Genomic DNA, 15949 nt, shown 5'->3' with positions numbered 1-15949 from the left:
GTTGGAGACGTTGAACTAAAATAATAAGCGATATCTCTTTCTTGATCAAGAAACTCAATTTGAGGGGTTTTTTTATATACCGGTAAATATTCGCTACCGTATTCGTTCCGTCTCGTATTCGCTCCGTATCTGTATTCGATAATATTCGATTTCATTTCCGTATCCGAGTTTTCGATTTCGATTCCGATTCCGAAAAAAATATGAAAACGAATATGATAAAGCTAGTTTCCGTCCGTTTCCGATCCATTTTCATCCCTATGTACGGCCGGAAGCGCGGCGAGGTCGAGGCTGGCGTGGCAGTCGTCCAAGCCCCCTTACGGCGAGCAGCGAGAGCGCGCTGAGCACCACGAGTAGAGTGTTCAAAAATTAGTGGAGTGAATAAAGTCTATGGAATTATATATTTAAATATGAAGGGGGTAATTTTCTCGGTCCACCAAATATGTTATAACTCATGCGGATTCACGGAAGAAAATATGTTATCACCATCATGTTGTGTTCAACATTGTTATCGAGCGATGATACGTAACGTGCATGAGGTTGCTTGGTTCAGTTAATCTTTTTTCCCTTAAAGAAGCGTGTTTAAATTCTGCCGCACACACAACAGCATCAACGCAAGATGTCAGGCCTTCATGCTTAACCAGGTGCGTGACAAACTAACAATCAATAATAATCTCATTAAAAAGGGAAATATTTATCGATAATAGTCTCATAAAAAACTTGCTGAAATTCCAATATTGGTACAAGCAGAATTACAACAAAGGGTGCAACAAAAGAATGGCAAAATTAAACTAACTAATTAAACCTTTAATCGGTGGAAAATGTATGACAAACAAAAATCACGAGCTTATTCTGACCAACAACATCCCCGTCGTCGGAGATGTGGATTAACTGTGATCATTAGCCGGTGATCAATGGCGGCTAGTTGACGAGGCGGCAGTTCTTCCTGATCTCGCCATTGGCGCTGGTCTTGATTCCAATGCCGCCCATCTTCACCATCGCCGCCGCGAACTTGCTCTCCCACCGGCCGGGAATGACCACGTTGAGGAACACGCTGAACCCCGTCTCCGACGACCGGAGCGCCGCGTCCGACGTGAAGAGCACGTCGCGGCTGAGCACGTTCCGGTAGTACTGGTTGTCCAGCTTGTCGGGGGTTTTGAGGTCCTGCACCACCGTGGGGTCGCCGGTGCGGTTGCACGCCCGCGTCAGGTTGGCCTTGAGCGCGGCGTCCATGTCGGAGGTGGTGGAGGCGAGGCGGTCGGAGAAGGAGGAGCAGTGGGAGACGCCGATGGAGTGCGCGCCGGAGAGGGTGACCATGTCGTCGGCGTCGAGCCCCTTGTCGGCGAAGTTCTTCTTGAGCTGGTCGAGCCCGGCGAACGGCGACGGCAGGTTGGTGAGGGTCTCGTCGGCGAGGGAGACGCGCCCGTCGTAGCGGCCGGCCGGCATGGCGAAGTCGATGTTGGCGTTGCTGAGGAAGTAGGCGGCGTCGCGGCCGGCGAAGGCGACGACGTCGGCGCAGGAGACGACGCCGGGGCACGCGCTCTCGAGCGCCGCCTTCGCCGCGTCGATCACCTCGAAGCCGCGGAGGCTGGGGAAGTTGGGCACGCCGAGCTTCTCCGGCCGCGAGTTCGCCGTCGTCGGGTCGAGCAGAACGGAGGCGTCGCAGCCCTGATCAATCGAAAGGAGACAATACACAGCCACATTAATCACGTGGATTACTAACTAATTATTAATCACGTGTTTTAATTGTCGAAACTAGATTTCGGCAATAATAAAAGGGGGTGGCTATCAAGCTCGGAAAGTGTATGGGTTTGGAGACAAAGGATTTATACAGGTTCAGGCCTTCTTATAAAAGAAGTAATACCCTACTCCTGTCCGGGGATGAATCCGCCGAGTGTATTATTGATTGTATGATTCGGGAAAAATCAGCATATATCCCTAGAGGCGCCCGGACCCCCTTTATATACTGGAAGGAGTCCGGATTACAAAAGATAATCTATATTCCTAACGGAATATGAAGATAGAGGTAAAATACAGTCGTAACCGACTAAGTCTCAGGGTGTTTCCTTGATACACAAGTTAAGAAACAAACCCGAGATACAGATAAGATATTCTATCTACATTAAGTATCCGGTACCCAGTTCGAATACCATCGCCGTGTAGATATGGGATACCCATAATCTCCACAGTAGCCCCCGAGTCCTTTGCAGTCGACCATCATAGTCTTCTCAAAGATAATAATCCGAGTACTTCAAACTCTTCAAGCCAAAATCTGCCGAGTGGACTGTAAAGGGCGAAAAAAATAAAGAATATGGTGCATCGAATAGATGCACCTAATTAGGTGTAGCCCCCAACTATGTGATTAGTTAATAAACTAAACATATAGTTGAAAGACAAAATAATAACACAATTGTGCATTATATGACAAAAGCATACGCGGCGCCTAAATAGGCATACTAGCCGACTGCTTTTTAGCCACCATAAAAGAAATCCGAGTGGTTTACACTCTAAAAGGTTCACGAATGAACACACTTGACAGGCATCCGAATAAAAAAATTCTAAAGATTACCCATCAAGTATTATAAAGATTATGGTAATAAATAAGTCAAATAGCCTAGGCCATGACTATTTACCATGAAAATAGGCATATAACACGCCAAGGAAATGACTATAATAAAAACAAGTCATTCCTAGTTAACCCAAACAGCTTTTGTAGCCTAAAAAAGCTTGCAAAAACAGCATGACGCCTTTCTGTCGGGCACCTTTTTAATTTGCATTGCAATAATTCCAAAGAATTATATGACCGCATAAAAAGGATTTGATCAGCATTGGGCAACACTGTTGTGCGCATAATATTGCCAAAGCAAAATATGCCTAAGTCCCTAAGGAACACAATGGGCCACGCTGTTAAAAGTATTGGGCTGAAGTACTGTGCAGGCCTAGGCCCATTAGCACCTCCGATACCCTTAACTGAAAAATCCTATATCCAAGCGACGCTTCGTCTTCCCCGCCGGAACTCTCGCCATTTTCCCCACTCCTTGCTACAGTGAAAAGCTGCGCCGGCGAACTAGGGTTCACAACTCCGGCCAAATCCACCTCCGAAAAACGCATCAAAATCCTTCCCGTGATCCACCGCCTCAATTCCTCACCTCTCCCAAGCCATCCCTCGAATCAAACCAGCACATTTGAGAAAAATCGATGGCGGAAGAGAGAGAAAGCTTTGAAGGCCAATGGGCGGCGTCCGATGTGACAGAGGAGAATCTGAAGGAGATGGTGGCGCACGGTGTTCTCCCAGCCAAAGAGATCATCGGGTGGCGGCCAGCGTACGGTGAGGCATTTCCATCTCCAGATACGCATGAAATTGTAGTCTTCTCGCATTTCTTCTACGGTGGTTTTGCTCTTCCGACCTCAAGATTTTTCCGTGGGATCTTGAACTTCTATGGAATCAGCTTACATCACCTAAACCCGAATTCCATCGTACATATTGCCAATTTCGTCCATGCTTGTGAAGCCTTTTTGGGGATCAAGCCTCACTTTGCCCTATTCCGCCGGATCTTTTTCCTCAAGCCCCAACCAAACAAGAACAAACCGTGTGTAGTCGGGGGGGCAGGATTCCAACTGAGGGGAACTCTGAGCCAAAAATATTTCTCCATGCCCTTCAAGACTTCGAACAAAGGCTGGCACGCAAACTGGTTCTATGTCCAAAATCCTGAGCCTGCTCTTCCCGGGTACTCTTGTCTTCCTCCAGTATACCAAGATACCTGGAACTCTCTTCCAATTGGAGATGAAGCAGTCCAAGCCTTGGAATTGTTGGATCGCATGTTAAAGCTTAAAGAGCAAGGCTTGCAAGGAGAGCAGATTACTCGGCACTTCATCAAATGCCGACTAGCGCCAATCAAGGAAAGATCTCGCACGGCATTCGAGTTTGACGGCAAGTATGATCCTAACCGTGAAGAATCAGACTCTCTGGATTTCAGAATCATGAAGGAGAGGATGTATAAAATCTTCTCAAATGCAATCGTCGTCAGCTACTCACACCAGCTGCCAGTCGTGCCATACAATGCATTCAATCCGCCTCCGCAGGTATGTATTGGAAATCCTCAAACCATGATCAGAACATAATTTTGTCTTCATGCTGAGTTGACTAACTATGGAAGCATCTTGTTCAGGAATATACACTGATGAAGTCAGATCCACCAGTCACTCAGCGCCGGTCTCCTCGTCAACATACCGCTCAGGGAGGTGGAGGGCCAACGATCAGACCGGATCCGCAACCTCAGACCTCCAAATCAACTGGTCAGACGGGTCCTCGCAAGAGGAAACTGGTGCTTGATGACGATGAAGGCGACGATGATAAATCTGGGGATAAGGGCTCGCCTAATAAACCCCCAAAACGCACCATGCCCAGGAAAAAACTGGCCGGCCGCGCAATGCCAAAAATTAGAACATCTTCCAGGTATAAGACCTCTCGGTATGATTTCACTTTGGTAAGCTCTCTCATGAGAATGATGCTAAATTCTGAAAGAATACTTTGCAGGAAACCATCTGATATAGATCCATCTGGAAAAGACCCCGATCCAGCCATGGCAGAGCAAAATATATCCAAAGACCCCGAGCCAACTGCCGAAAGCCAGCCGACTGCCAAAAGCCAGCCGACCGGCGCCCATGCTTCGGGTGACCAGGCCAATCCGAGTGACCAGCCGCCGACTGGAAACCAGTCGGCAACAACTGAAGCAGCAACAACTCAAGAGCCCCCGACTGGAAACCAGTCGGACGCAGGCCCTGATCAAGAAATCCCTGAAGTAGAAGCGCAGACGACAGCTTCCCAAGGGCCAGAAGCTGGTAATGACTCAATAGCTGGATCTCCAGGCAAAGAACAAAGATCACCTCACGCTCAGCTAGGTACATCTCCAGGTTAATTGTCTTCTCATACAACGGTGATTTAAATAACCTCAGCGTATCCGTCTAATGTCTTGGAAACACATCAGGACCATCAGGTGATGACGGAGAAGAAATCCCTCGCATAAAGGCGACCGACGACTCTCGTCCTCCTATCTTGATCAAATGGTGGGACGAGAACTCACAAGCCGCCGGTATAGTCATAAACCGTCAAAAAGAAGATGAAGAAGTGTGCCAGCTGAAGAAAGCGCTTGGAGAGGCCACTCGTATTGTAAATGTAAGTCTTCCGAGCGACAGCCTTCAGTAACTTTGTTTTCTTTTTAGCAGAACTGAACCATGATCCATCGTGCAGAGAATCCATCTTCGCAATGAGGCCAAGACCACAACTTTGGAAAAGCTGGTTCCTCATTTGGGAACTCTAGAAGCAGTTAGGGACCAGCTGCATGAGACCAAGGAGCTTGCCAAGAAGACGGAGAAAGAATTAAGGGACCGAATCGCTCAGCTCCAAGAGTCAAATTATGAGCTGAGTGGTTCATCCAAAGGTAATCTCTAGATCAGTTTCATCAGTTCAAACTGGCATAACTATATCCTCAACCATCTGAATTTCAAAACAGCGCAAGCCGCCAGGATGGAACAGATGGCAAAGCAAATTGAAGCCCTGGAGAGAGATAAGACAGAACTGGCTGCGCAAAGGGACTCAGCCTTGAAGGAAGTCGAAGGTAACGCCAGCCAACAATCTGAGCTTCTCTCCTTATAATGCAACAGATGCTCATCATAAATGTGTTTTGTAGATCGCAAGATCAAATCTCAAGCTCAGTTTGACGTCCTGGTTGGTAAGATCAAGAGGCTTGAAGGAGCAAGGGATGATGTCGCCAATGCCGCTGCACCAATTATCCAAGCCATGTTCCTCAATAACGGTGGTCCGAGTGCACTCGACGCAACCGAAATATTTGACAAGCTGAGTGTTGCTCCGGAAGTATATTTCAAAAATATCAAGAAAGCTGGAAGTATGGGAGCTGGCATGGCCTTGGCGATGACAAAATCTTTGTACCCGAGAATTGAAGTCGACACCATTGATGGATTTGCAGACGGGACAAGTGAAGAAGCTGCCCTTGATCTTATCGGTAGTGCGCAAACTGCGGCTGACAAAATAGCGAGTGATGTTGTGGAGCAATTTCGCAACAACGACCTCCAGCCGAGTAATGATGACTCTGATGATGAAAGGACTGACTCTGACTGAGTTTGGATGTAATACATGGAGGCTCAATTTGTACAATACTGGTGTATTTATGCTGTGCTTGATGATTCTTGCAAAGTTTTTGATTTCTTAAAAGTTTTTGCTAAGCTTTGTTGAGCCTAAAACCCAAAGAAGCTATTAAAAACTTTCAGTCCTCTCAAACTAAGTAGAAAAACCAAACAAGGCAATGATAAACCAAGTAAGCAAACTGAATTGATAAAAAATCACACTCCATTATTATGATAATAGCCCCCGACTGACAACGGCAAGAAGAAAACTTGATGTTGACAGTCAAAATAGGGAAATACAATGATAAAGTTAAGCGTAGAAACGACGAAGATGTTCAATGTTCCAAGAGTTGTCGACGAGAGTGCCGTCTTCGCGCTTGAGTCGGTATGAACCTGGTCGGGTAACTTCAGAGATAATAAATGGCCCTTCCCATAGAGGAGATAACTTGTGCCGATCTCGTGTGGTTTGAATTTTCCGTAGAACCAGGTCGCCGACTAGAAAGGCACGAGATCGAACATTGCGATTATGATAACGTCGCAACCCTTGTAAGTACCGAGCTGACTGAATCAAAGCTGCTTCGCGGACTTCTTCCAGTCGGTGCAAGTCGTCCACTCGGTCTTCTTCATAGCGTTCTTCACGGAAATTACGGAAGCGCAAAGATTCGAACTCGACTTCACTCGGCAACATTGCTTCTGCCCCGTAGACAAGGAAAAAAGGTGACTGGCCTGTGGCCCGACTGGGCGTAGTACGCAAAGACCAAAGTACTGATGGTAACTGTGACACCCATTTGCCGGCATAGGGTTTAAGCCGGTCAAAAACTCGAGCTTTAATCCCTTGAAGTATCATGCCGTTGGCCCTCTCCACCTGTCCATTGCTCATTGGGTGCGCTACGGAGGCATAACAAATCTTTATTCCAAAATCTTCACAAAAGTCTTTGAAAACTCCGCCGGTGAATTGTGTGCCATTATCAGTGATTATCCGATTGGGCACCCCAAATCTATGCACAATGTTGATGAAGAAGTCTCGAGCATTATCTGCTGTAATCGTGACAACAGGCTTAGCTTCGATCCACTTGGAAAATTTGTCGATGGCCACGAAGAGGTGCGTGTAACCGCCGACTGCCTTTTTAAACGGGCCAACCATGTCGAGCCCCCAAACCGCAAACGGCCAAGACAGCGGGATAGTTTGCAACTCTTGAGCTGGTAAGTGAATTTGTCTGGCGAAAAATTGGCAACCTTCACATGTGCGCACAATTTTGTCGGCGTCGGACACTGCAGTAGGCCAGAAAAAACCCTGCCGGTAAGCTTTGCCGACAATGGTGCGCGCAGCAGCGTGGTTTCCGCATATCCCAGAATGTATGTCTTTCAGCAATTGTCTCCCTTCCTCTAAAGATACGCAGCGTTGCAGAATTCCTGAAGGGCTTTTCTTGTATAACTCAGATTCATGCATAACATAAAGTTTGCTCCGCCTTGAAATCCGCTCGGCTTCATCTTTATCTTGAGGGAGCTCTTGAGAAGTTAAAAATCGTATGAAGGGCTCTCGCCAGTCGGCTTCAACCATAGCGACATCATGGGTGCCCGTAATTTGAGTGGCATCTTTGTGAGGTACCGTCGGCGTATAAATGTGTTCGACAAAAACATCAGAGGGCGCCGCCTCGCGCTTGGATCCAAAGTTCGCAAGTCTATCGGCAGCTTCATTGTTGTGTCGAAGAACATGGCTGAGCTCAAGTCCATCGAACTTATCCTCCAGTTTGCGTACCTCTTGTCGATATGCCATCATGTTGTCGTCAATGCAAGACCACTCTTTCATAACTTGGTTGACAACCAGTTGTGAATCACCTCGAACGATTAGACGCTTTATCCCTAGGGAAATTGCAATCCGTAGCCCATGAAGGAGCGCCTCATACTCGGCGACGTTGTGGGACGCCGAAAAATGTATCCAAAGCACATAACTTAGTCTTTCTCCAGTCGGGGAAATTAAAACCACTCCAGCTCCAGTGCCTGAAAGTCTTTTTGACCCGTCAAAATGCATGGTCCAGTGCTCTATTTTCTCCACGGGGGTATCCTCTTGGCACTCGGTCCACTCGGCGACAAAATCGGCTAACGCTTGAGACTTGATTGAAGTGCGGGGCTTGAATGATATGTCCAAAGACATCAACTCCAAAGCCCACTTAGCAATCCGCCCATTTGCTTCGCGGTTGTGTAGTACGTCGCCGAGTGGGAATGATGTGACCACCGTTACCGAGTGACCTTGAAAGTAATGAGACAGCTTCCTGGTAGTAATTAAAATACCATATAACAGCTTCTGAACCTGAGGGTACCTCGTTTTGGAGTCGGCCAGGACCTCGCTGACGAAGTAGATTGGTCGCTGAACTTTCTGGACATGGCCTTCTTCCTCACGCTCGACAACCAAGACTGTGCTCACGACCTGGGAGGTGGCTGATACATACAGCAACAACGGCTCCTGCGGATGTGGTGAGGCTAAGACCGGTGGCTTGGTGAGGAGTTGTTTGAAATCTTCGAAGGCCTTCTGTGCTTCAGGTCCCCATTGGAAATTATCTGTTTTCTTCAGTAGCTTGAAGAAGGGCATCCCCCGCTCGCCAAGTCTTGAAACGAATCGGCTGAGCGCCGCCATGCATCCAGTCAGCTTCTGAACATCTTTCTGGGTGCTTGGCGGTTTCATGTTGAGGATAGCAGTAACTTTCTCCGGGTTGGCTTGGATGCCCCTATGAGACACCATAAAGCCAAGCAGCTTCCCTGACGGTACTCCGAAGGTGCACTTTTCAGGGTTCAATTTCATTCTGAAGGCGCGGATGCTCGCGAAGGTTTCTTCTAGATCCAAGATCAGATCATCCTTTTGCTTGGTCTTGACGACTACGTCATCCACATAGGCTTCAACGTTGCGGCCGATCTGTGTTGAAAAGCATCTCTGGATCATGCGTTGATAGGTTGCTCCTGCGTTTTTTAATCCAAACGGCATGGTGACGTAGCAGTATGCCCCAAAAGGCGTGATGAATGAAGTCTTCAAGCAGTCGGATTCCTTCAGTCGGATCTGATGATACCCCGAGTAGCAATCCAGAAAACTGAGGAGCTCGCAGCCGGCGGTTGAGTCAACTACCTGGTCAATGCGAGGCAACCCGAAGGGATCTTTAGGGCAAGACTTGTTGAGGTCAGTGTAATCAACACACATGCGCCATTGCCCTGTTTTCTTCCGAACTAGAACCGGGTTTGCCAGCCAGTCGGGATGAAGGACTTCTTTGATGAAGCCTGCTGCTAACAGCTTGGTCAATTCCTCCTTGATCGCGTCCTTCCTGTCTTGTGCAAATCGGCGAAGTCGTTGTTTAATAGGCTTGGCGTCTTCTTTGACATGTAAGGAGTGCTCAATCACCTCTCTGGGAATACCGGGCATATCCGAAGGTTTCCACGCAAAGATATCTTTATTATTTTGAAGAAAGGTGATGAGCGCGCTTTCCTATTTACAATCTAACTCGGCGCCTATTACAGCAGTTTTGGTAGGATCAGAAGGATCTAAGGGAATCTTTTTAGTCGCGGCTTCGGTTTCCCCACTTTTTGAAGTCTTGGCAGCGGGCACTTCTCCTTCGCTCACCGTGGTTGCAGCCAGTCGGATTTCCTCTCGGGCTAGCGCCATCTCGCGAGTTTGGGCCATGTCGCAACTCTCCTTGTCGCATGTGACGGCTTGCTTGATGTCGCTCCGTAGGGATAGGACTCCTCGGGGACTAGGCATCTTCATCATCATGTAAGTGTAGTGCGGGACGGCCATGAACTTGGCTAACGCCGGGCGTCCGAGTATGGCGTGGTATGCTGTCTCGAAATCGGCAACTTCAAAGCTGATATTCTCTGTGCGGAAGTTTTCCCGAGTGCCAAAAGTGACCGGAAGAGTAATCTGGCCGAGTGGAGTTGCGGATAATCCTGGAATTACTCCATGAAAAGGCGCATTGCTTGGTTTTAACTCGGAGCGAGGGATCTGCATATCATCCAAAGTCTTGGCGAAGAGGATATTGAGTGCACTGCCGCCATCAATGAGGGTTCTGCGAAGCTTGACATTACGGACCACTGGGTCTAGTACCAGGGGGTACCGCCCCGGGTGGACCACTCGGTCAGGATGATCCGAGCGGTCAAACTTGATTGCGATTTCTGACCATCGAAGATACTGGGGCGTGTCAGGTTGAACAGCATTGATCTCCCGTTCAGTCAACTTCTGCTTCCGTTTAGATTCGTAAGCCAGGGGGCCGCCGAAGATATGGTTAAGCTCCTTGCGGTGGTCTTGAAATCCAGCCGGGGTGTCGCCGTCATCCTGCTTCCTTGACGTGCTTTGTTCTTCGTCGGAGTTCTTCCGAGTAGACTTGGTGTACTGCTCCGCGAACTGTTTGTAGATGAAGCACTCTTTGGCCACGTGGTTGGAGTTTGGATGATGCGGGCATTGGGAGTTCATGATCTTGTCGAAGGTGTTGACGCGCGAACGCTGTCGAGAAGAGTGAGCGGCGGTTGCAACAAGTTCCTCAGGCTTACGCTTGCGGTCCTTATGATTGTTACTTCCACCTCCTCCCGTAGCCGGCGTATTTTTCGGCTTCCAACTGGGACCCGACTGCTTCGATGCGGTGACGGCGTCTTCGGCTTTGGCGTACTCGTTGGCTTTTTCAAACATGAGCTTGACTGTTCTGGGAGGTTTGCGCCCGAATTTGCCGACCAATTCTTCGTGGCGAATCCCTTTGGTGAATGCGGCGATGATGACGTCGTCGGTGATGTCGGAGATCTTGTTACGTTGTTCAGAAAATCGCCGAATGTAATCTCGAAGAGATTCTCCGGACTTCTGAATGACGTTGTAAAGATCATATTGTGTGCCGGGACGCTCGAAGGTGCCTTGGAAGTTGGCGATGAAGTGGTCGCGTAGTTCGGCCCAAGATCCAATTGTACCACGGGGCAATCCATGGAGCCAAGATCGGGCGGAATCTGCTAAAGCCACCGGTAAATAGTTCGCCATGGCCTTGTTATCTCCTCCTGCTGCGCGGATTGCGAGACCGTAGACGGTAAGCCACGATTCTGGATTAGTGGTACCGTCGTACTTCTCTATTCCAGTCGGTTTGAAGCCGGCTGGCCAATCCACTCGACGCAGGTCGTCGGTGAAGGCTGCAACTCCGTCAAGGTCGTCGTCGCGGCGATCCGGCGAGTGATGGTAGCCTCGAGCTGCTCGGCGCTGTGTGATTGTGTCGCGAAGATCGATGGGGCGGCGACGAGGTGGTGAGCGAGGCCGTTCCACTCGGCGCTCCCTATGAAGTTCGGGAGGCGAGTGAACAGACCGCTCGTCGTGGCCCCTGCTCCTGCGATTGGATCCTGCTCCGGTGATGCTGAGGCTTGGATGACGGTAGTCATGAGATCGGAAGTGGGGGACCCGGCTGCCAGTCGGCGTGTGGACGCTTTCGGAGTTAACTGGGACCGTCGCCGCAATCATGGTCTTTGTCTGGTTCAGGATGTTGACGACGTGGTCGGATCGATTGAGCTCGTTTTGGTTGAGGAGGGTGTCGAGAAGGGTGATCGCGGCAACCGCATTCTGTTGAGGGGTGCGGAAAACCGGTGTCCCTTCGACATCTTGCTGGCCGATGAGATCACGCGCTCGGCGCCCTGCTTCCAAAGCTCGCTGACGTCGATCTTCAGCCTCCTTCGCGATCCGTTCACGGTCCTGCTGCTCGCGCCGTAGCCGTTCTTGTTCTTGTGCTTGGTGCTCCTCCTCCAGTCGGCGACGCTCTTCGGTCTCCCGGGCTTGGCGTTGCTCCTCCGTCTCGTTATTGGCCATGAAAACGCCAAAGTAGAGAGGGGTGTAGTTGTCATCTAGGCTTCCGTCGAAGTCGTCGAGATCCGGGTCGTGGTAGCGAGAGCTAAACTCATCGTACTCCACGATGTCAGTAGGACGTGAGTCGACGGTGGGAGAGCTGTTGTAGTCATCCAGCTGATCTGTCGAAACCGTGCCGAGTGGTTGGAGGATGACGCCGACTTCCCTGAAGCTAGGCGAAATCGGTGTTGAAGCCGACTTCCGCCTAGGCCTACGGGATGAAGGCGCTGTCGTGGTGAAGACGGCCGCTAAATCGTCGGGGAGCTTCATCAGGACCGGTGGGTAAGCCCCATCATCTTGATCTGGTATCGTTGGAAAAGATGCGATCTCAGCCGAGTGGTTTGAAGCCGACTCGGTTGAGATGGTCTGGAAGTAGCTTTCAGCCGCGTTCGGGAATCCAAACGGGACCGAAAGCCGGTTCTCTCCCGACTGGTCCGATTCCGAGTCAAGGAGAGAAATCTTGCCGAAGTTGTTGGTGATGAAGTCGAGGCTGCCGAACCGAAACGTCTGCCCGGGAGGGAAGACGAGGTCGTCGATGCCGGAGATGGGACCCATTGCACTGATCGGCGAAAAGCTTGACGCTACCCCTACCTGGCGCGCCAACTGTCGAAACTAGATTTCGGCAATAATAAAAGGGGGTGGCTATCAAGCTCGGAAAGTGTATGGGTTTGGAGACAAAGGATTTATACAGGTTCAGGCCTTCTTATAAAAGAAGTAATACCCTACTCCTGTCCGGGGATGAATCCGCCGAGTGTATTATTGATTGTATGATTCGGGAAAAATCAGCATATATCCCTAGAGGCGCCCGGACCCCCTTTATATACTGGAAGGAGTCCGGATTACAAAAGATAATCTATATTCCTAACGGAATATGAAGATAGAGGTAAAATACAGTCGTAACCGACTAAGTCTCAGGGTGTTTCCTTGATACACAAGTTAAGAAACAAACCCGAGATACAGATAAGATATTCTATCTACATTAAGTATCCGGTACCCAGTTCGAATACCATCGCCGTGTAGATATGGGATACCCATAATCTCCACATTAATTAATAAGAAAACATTTTTTTTTACCTCGACGAAGCAGTCATGAAAGAAGAGGCGGACGAGCCCTGCGCCGATGCCGCGGTTGGCGTACACAGCGTTCTTGACGGTGTCCTTCACAATTTGCTCAGCTTTTGGGCAAGAGGAACTGTAATAACCAACTCTAAGCCCCGGGGCCGGCGGGCTTGGGCTGGTTGGAGCCGGGTTCGGAGGAGTTGTGCTTGGTGGAGGATAGGTTGTTGGCGGGCTCGGGCTCACCGGTGCTGGACTCGGAGGAGTCGAGCTAGGTGGAGGATAAGTAGGCGGCATGCTCGGGCTCAGGCTTGGCGGGCTTGGGTATGTAATGGGTGTGGGTGGGCTAGCATTGCCGGTATAGCCTTGGCATGTCACGGAACCGACCAGAGCCAGCAATGTGAGCAGCACAGCAAGCTTAGCCATCTCTGATTCTCTGCACTGAACTCTGAAGCAGGTTACAGTGTTCTGAAACTCTCAAGACTCTGAACTTTGTGGTGAAATGCAGCTGCTTCTGCATCTCCATTTATAGTCAGTCCCCAGCCGAAGCAGAGAACAAACAATTTGGTGAGCACGTCGCGGTGACAAATGCACCCTAAGTCAAGCAGGGGAACATGGGAATCGAGCAGCTAGCTAGACCAGTTGACATGGAGGTTTCTTTGATTAATTTTTGCCGGTAAAGCTGCAGCTGCACTGAACAAGTCGACGGTCTGGTTGGTTTAATTTCAGAGGTTTTTCGTCTTGCAGCGTATGTTCCATGGATGGGTTGTTTATTGTTTCTGAATCAAATTTATCACCCAGATTTATGTTCTTGCGGCCGTTGAATTGGCAGTTTGGCATTGGTTTTGATGGGACTCGTCCACGCCAGCGCCTACTTCCCGGGGTGGTGGAACGCCAAGTTCGCATAGGCGATGGTGAAGATGGGCAGCGTCACCGTCAAGACCGCCGCCGGCGAGATAAGGAAGCAGTGTCGGTTCACCAACCAGGGGCCTGTTTGGGGAGCTTAAAATTCTGAGAAGCAGCTAGTTGGTAGCCAGCTTCTAAGAATCAAAGCTGGGTTTTCCAGCTTCTGTCTTGTAGTTCATTAGCTGGATTCTACAACTACAGCTTCTTAGAATCTAAACCAAAAGCTAGACTGTTTCGGGAGCTTCTAATTCTGAGAGAAGCTGCAGCAGTTAGAAGCTCCTCTAAACATGTCCTAGTACTAATCACGACGCTTTACATGCATGCCTCAAGCCGAGCCAGTGAACTTAATTTAGAACAATAATTATCTAGATTATGTGTCACCTGCGATAATATTTAGGATCTTATGCAACTTCGATTATAAAACGTGAGATTTCCTAAAATTCACTCTTTTTATATGGTCTCCATTGATCCCACAACAAATTTAATCGGTTATAAAATTACACGGCCAACCTCCGCTAGTTTTACTAATACGACTAACTAAACTTTACTTAGACATGTTCTTATGTCATATATAAGGGCATGTTCACGGCTGGAGCCTGGTATATACTAGTAGGCAATACACGTCACTTAAGATTATAAACTATACTCAATTTCTCAAATATTATAAGAGTATAGTTTATAGTTTTTCTATTTTCTCATGTTCCCTACCCTATAGTAAAAATTTCTTCTATAAATACTAAGAGTCTATGTTTAGCCTGTGTTAAGCTTAAATGTTTGAGAAAATTCTCTCTGTACCCCTAAAAATTCATCCAATCCCTTCTATACCCCTAAGATTTGCTCATTCCCTTCCATACCCCAAAATTTCAATTTAGATCCCTTCTATACCCCTTCCGTTAGTTGACCATTAGTTGACCGTTAAATTCATATCATAAAGTCCATTTTACCCTTTGGTATCAAGAAAATATAAATTTATGAAGTATATTAATAGAGTGTATAAATTTATTGTATACGATTATTATATTTATGAGTTTATTTTGTGAGATATTATTTAACAAAAATAATTTTTATCTCGCATAAAAAGATTTATCTTATAAAAAATTTCGTACTACTCTAACAAAATATGAAGTTTTTAATGGCAAAAAAATATTATTTTTTTGTTTTATCTAAAATAAATTTTGCCATAGATAAAAAATATTTTGTTTTCCCTTCGCAAGGCGAAACTAAAATATTACTTTTGTTAAAAATATCTCACAAAATAAACTCATAAATATGATAGTCACATATAATAAATTTATACACTCCATTAATATACTTCATAAATTTATATTTTCTTGATACCAAAGGGTTGTCATAGATAAAAATTATTTTTGTTTTCCCTTCGCGAGGCGAAACTAAAATATTACTTTTGTTAAATAATATCTCACAAAATAAACTCATACATATAATAGTCAAATACAATAAATTTATACACTTCATCAATATACTTCATAAATTTATATTTTCTTGATAGCAAAGGGCAAAATGGACTCTATGGTAGAAATTTTGTGGTCAACTAACAGTCAACTAATGGAAGGGGTATAGAAGGGATCCAAACTGAAATTTAGGGGTATGGAAGGGAATGAGCAAATCTCAAAGGCATAGAAAGGATTGTGTGAAGTTTCAGGGGTACACAGGGAATTTTCTCTAAATGTTTCACTCTCCTTTCTCTCTTCAATGTCAGTAAAGAGCCTTCTATTAATATTATTAACAGATGTTGTACATGCCCTAAACTAGAGGTCATGCCAACTTTGGATTCCTTTTTTTCAGTTAGTAATAATGTTTAAGGCCTCCTTTGGAACAAAGGTTTTTTTAAAGAAATTTAGGAGAAATTCAATCCATAACAAAGAGTATGGAAATTTTTCCTCCATGGCCCCTTTTGATTAAAGGAAAAGCCATCCGAAAATCCTACGGAATTCATTTGGATTGGCTCAAAACTTAGAAACTTCGGAGGAAATGTCC

General features: G+C 47.4%; 1 protein-coding gene across 1 annotated transcript; it reads right to left on the bottom strand.

The window, feature by feature from the left end:
* Positions 1 to 914: 914 nt before the first annotated feature.
* Positions 915 to 13471, bottom strand: LOC4344050 (peroxidase 2-like). Its single transcript, XM_015789672.3, has 2 exons — positions 13064 to 13471; positions 915 to 1665 (listed from the first exon to the last, which is right to left on the bottom strand). Exons 1-2 carry the CDS (start codon positions 13469 to 13471, stop codon positions 919 to 921), a joined length of 1155 nt encoding a protein of 384 aa, XP_015645158.1. The 3' UTR covers positions 915 to 918.
* Positions 13472 to 15949: the final 2478 nt, after the last annotated feature.

Source organism: Oryza sativa, chromosome 7, assembly GCF_034140825.1.
Source record: "Oryza sativa Japonica Group chromosome 7, ASM3414082v1".
In the NCBI taxonomy this organism is placed as follows: domain Eukaryota; kingdom Viridiplantae; phylum Streptophyta; class Magnoliopsida; order Poales; family Poaceae; genus Oryza; species Oryza sativa.
The sequence above is the reverse complement of the archived record's forward strand: the minus strand, read 5'-3'. Positions and strand labels throughout refer to the sequence as shown.

Bases quoted from the DNA above. Each gene is read 5' to 3' on its own strand.
- LOC4344050 (XM_015789672.3), bottom strand. From the start codon at position 13,471: ATGGCTAAGCTTGCTGTGCTGCTCACATTGCTGGCTCTGGTCGGTTCC. The intron at 1,666-13,063 runs GTAAAAAAAAAT...TCGATTGATCAG, and splicing joins TTCATGACTGCTTCGTCGAG to GGCTGCGACGCCTCCGTTCT.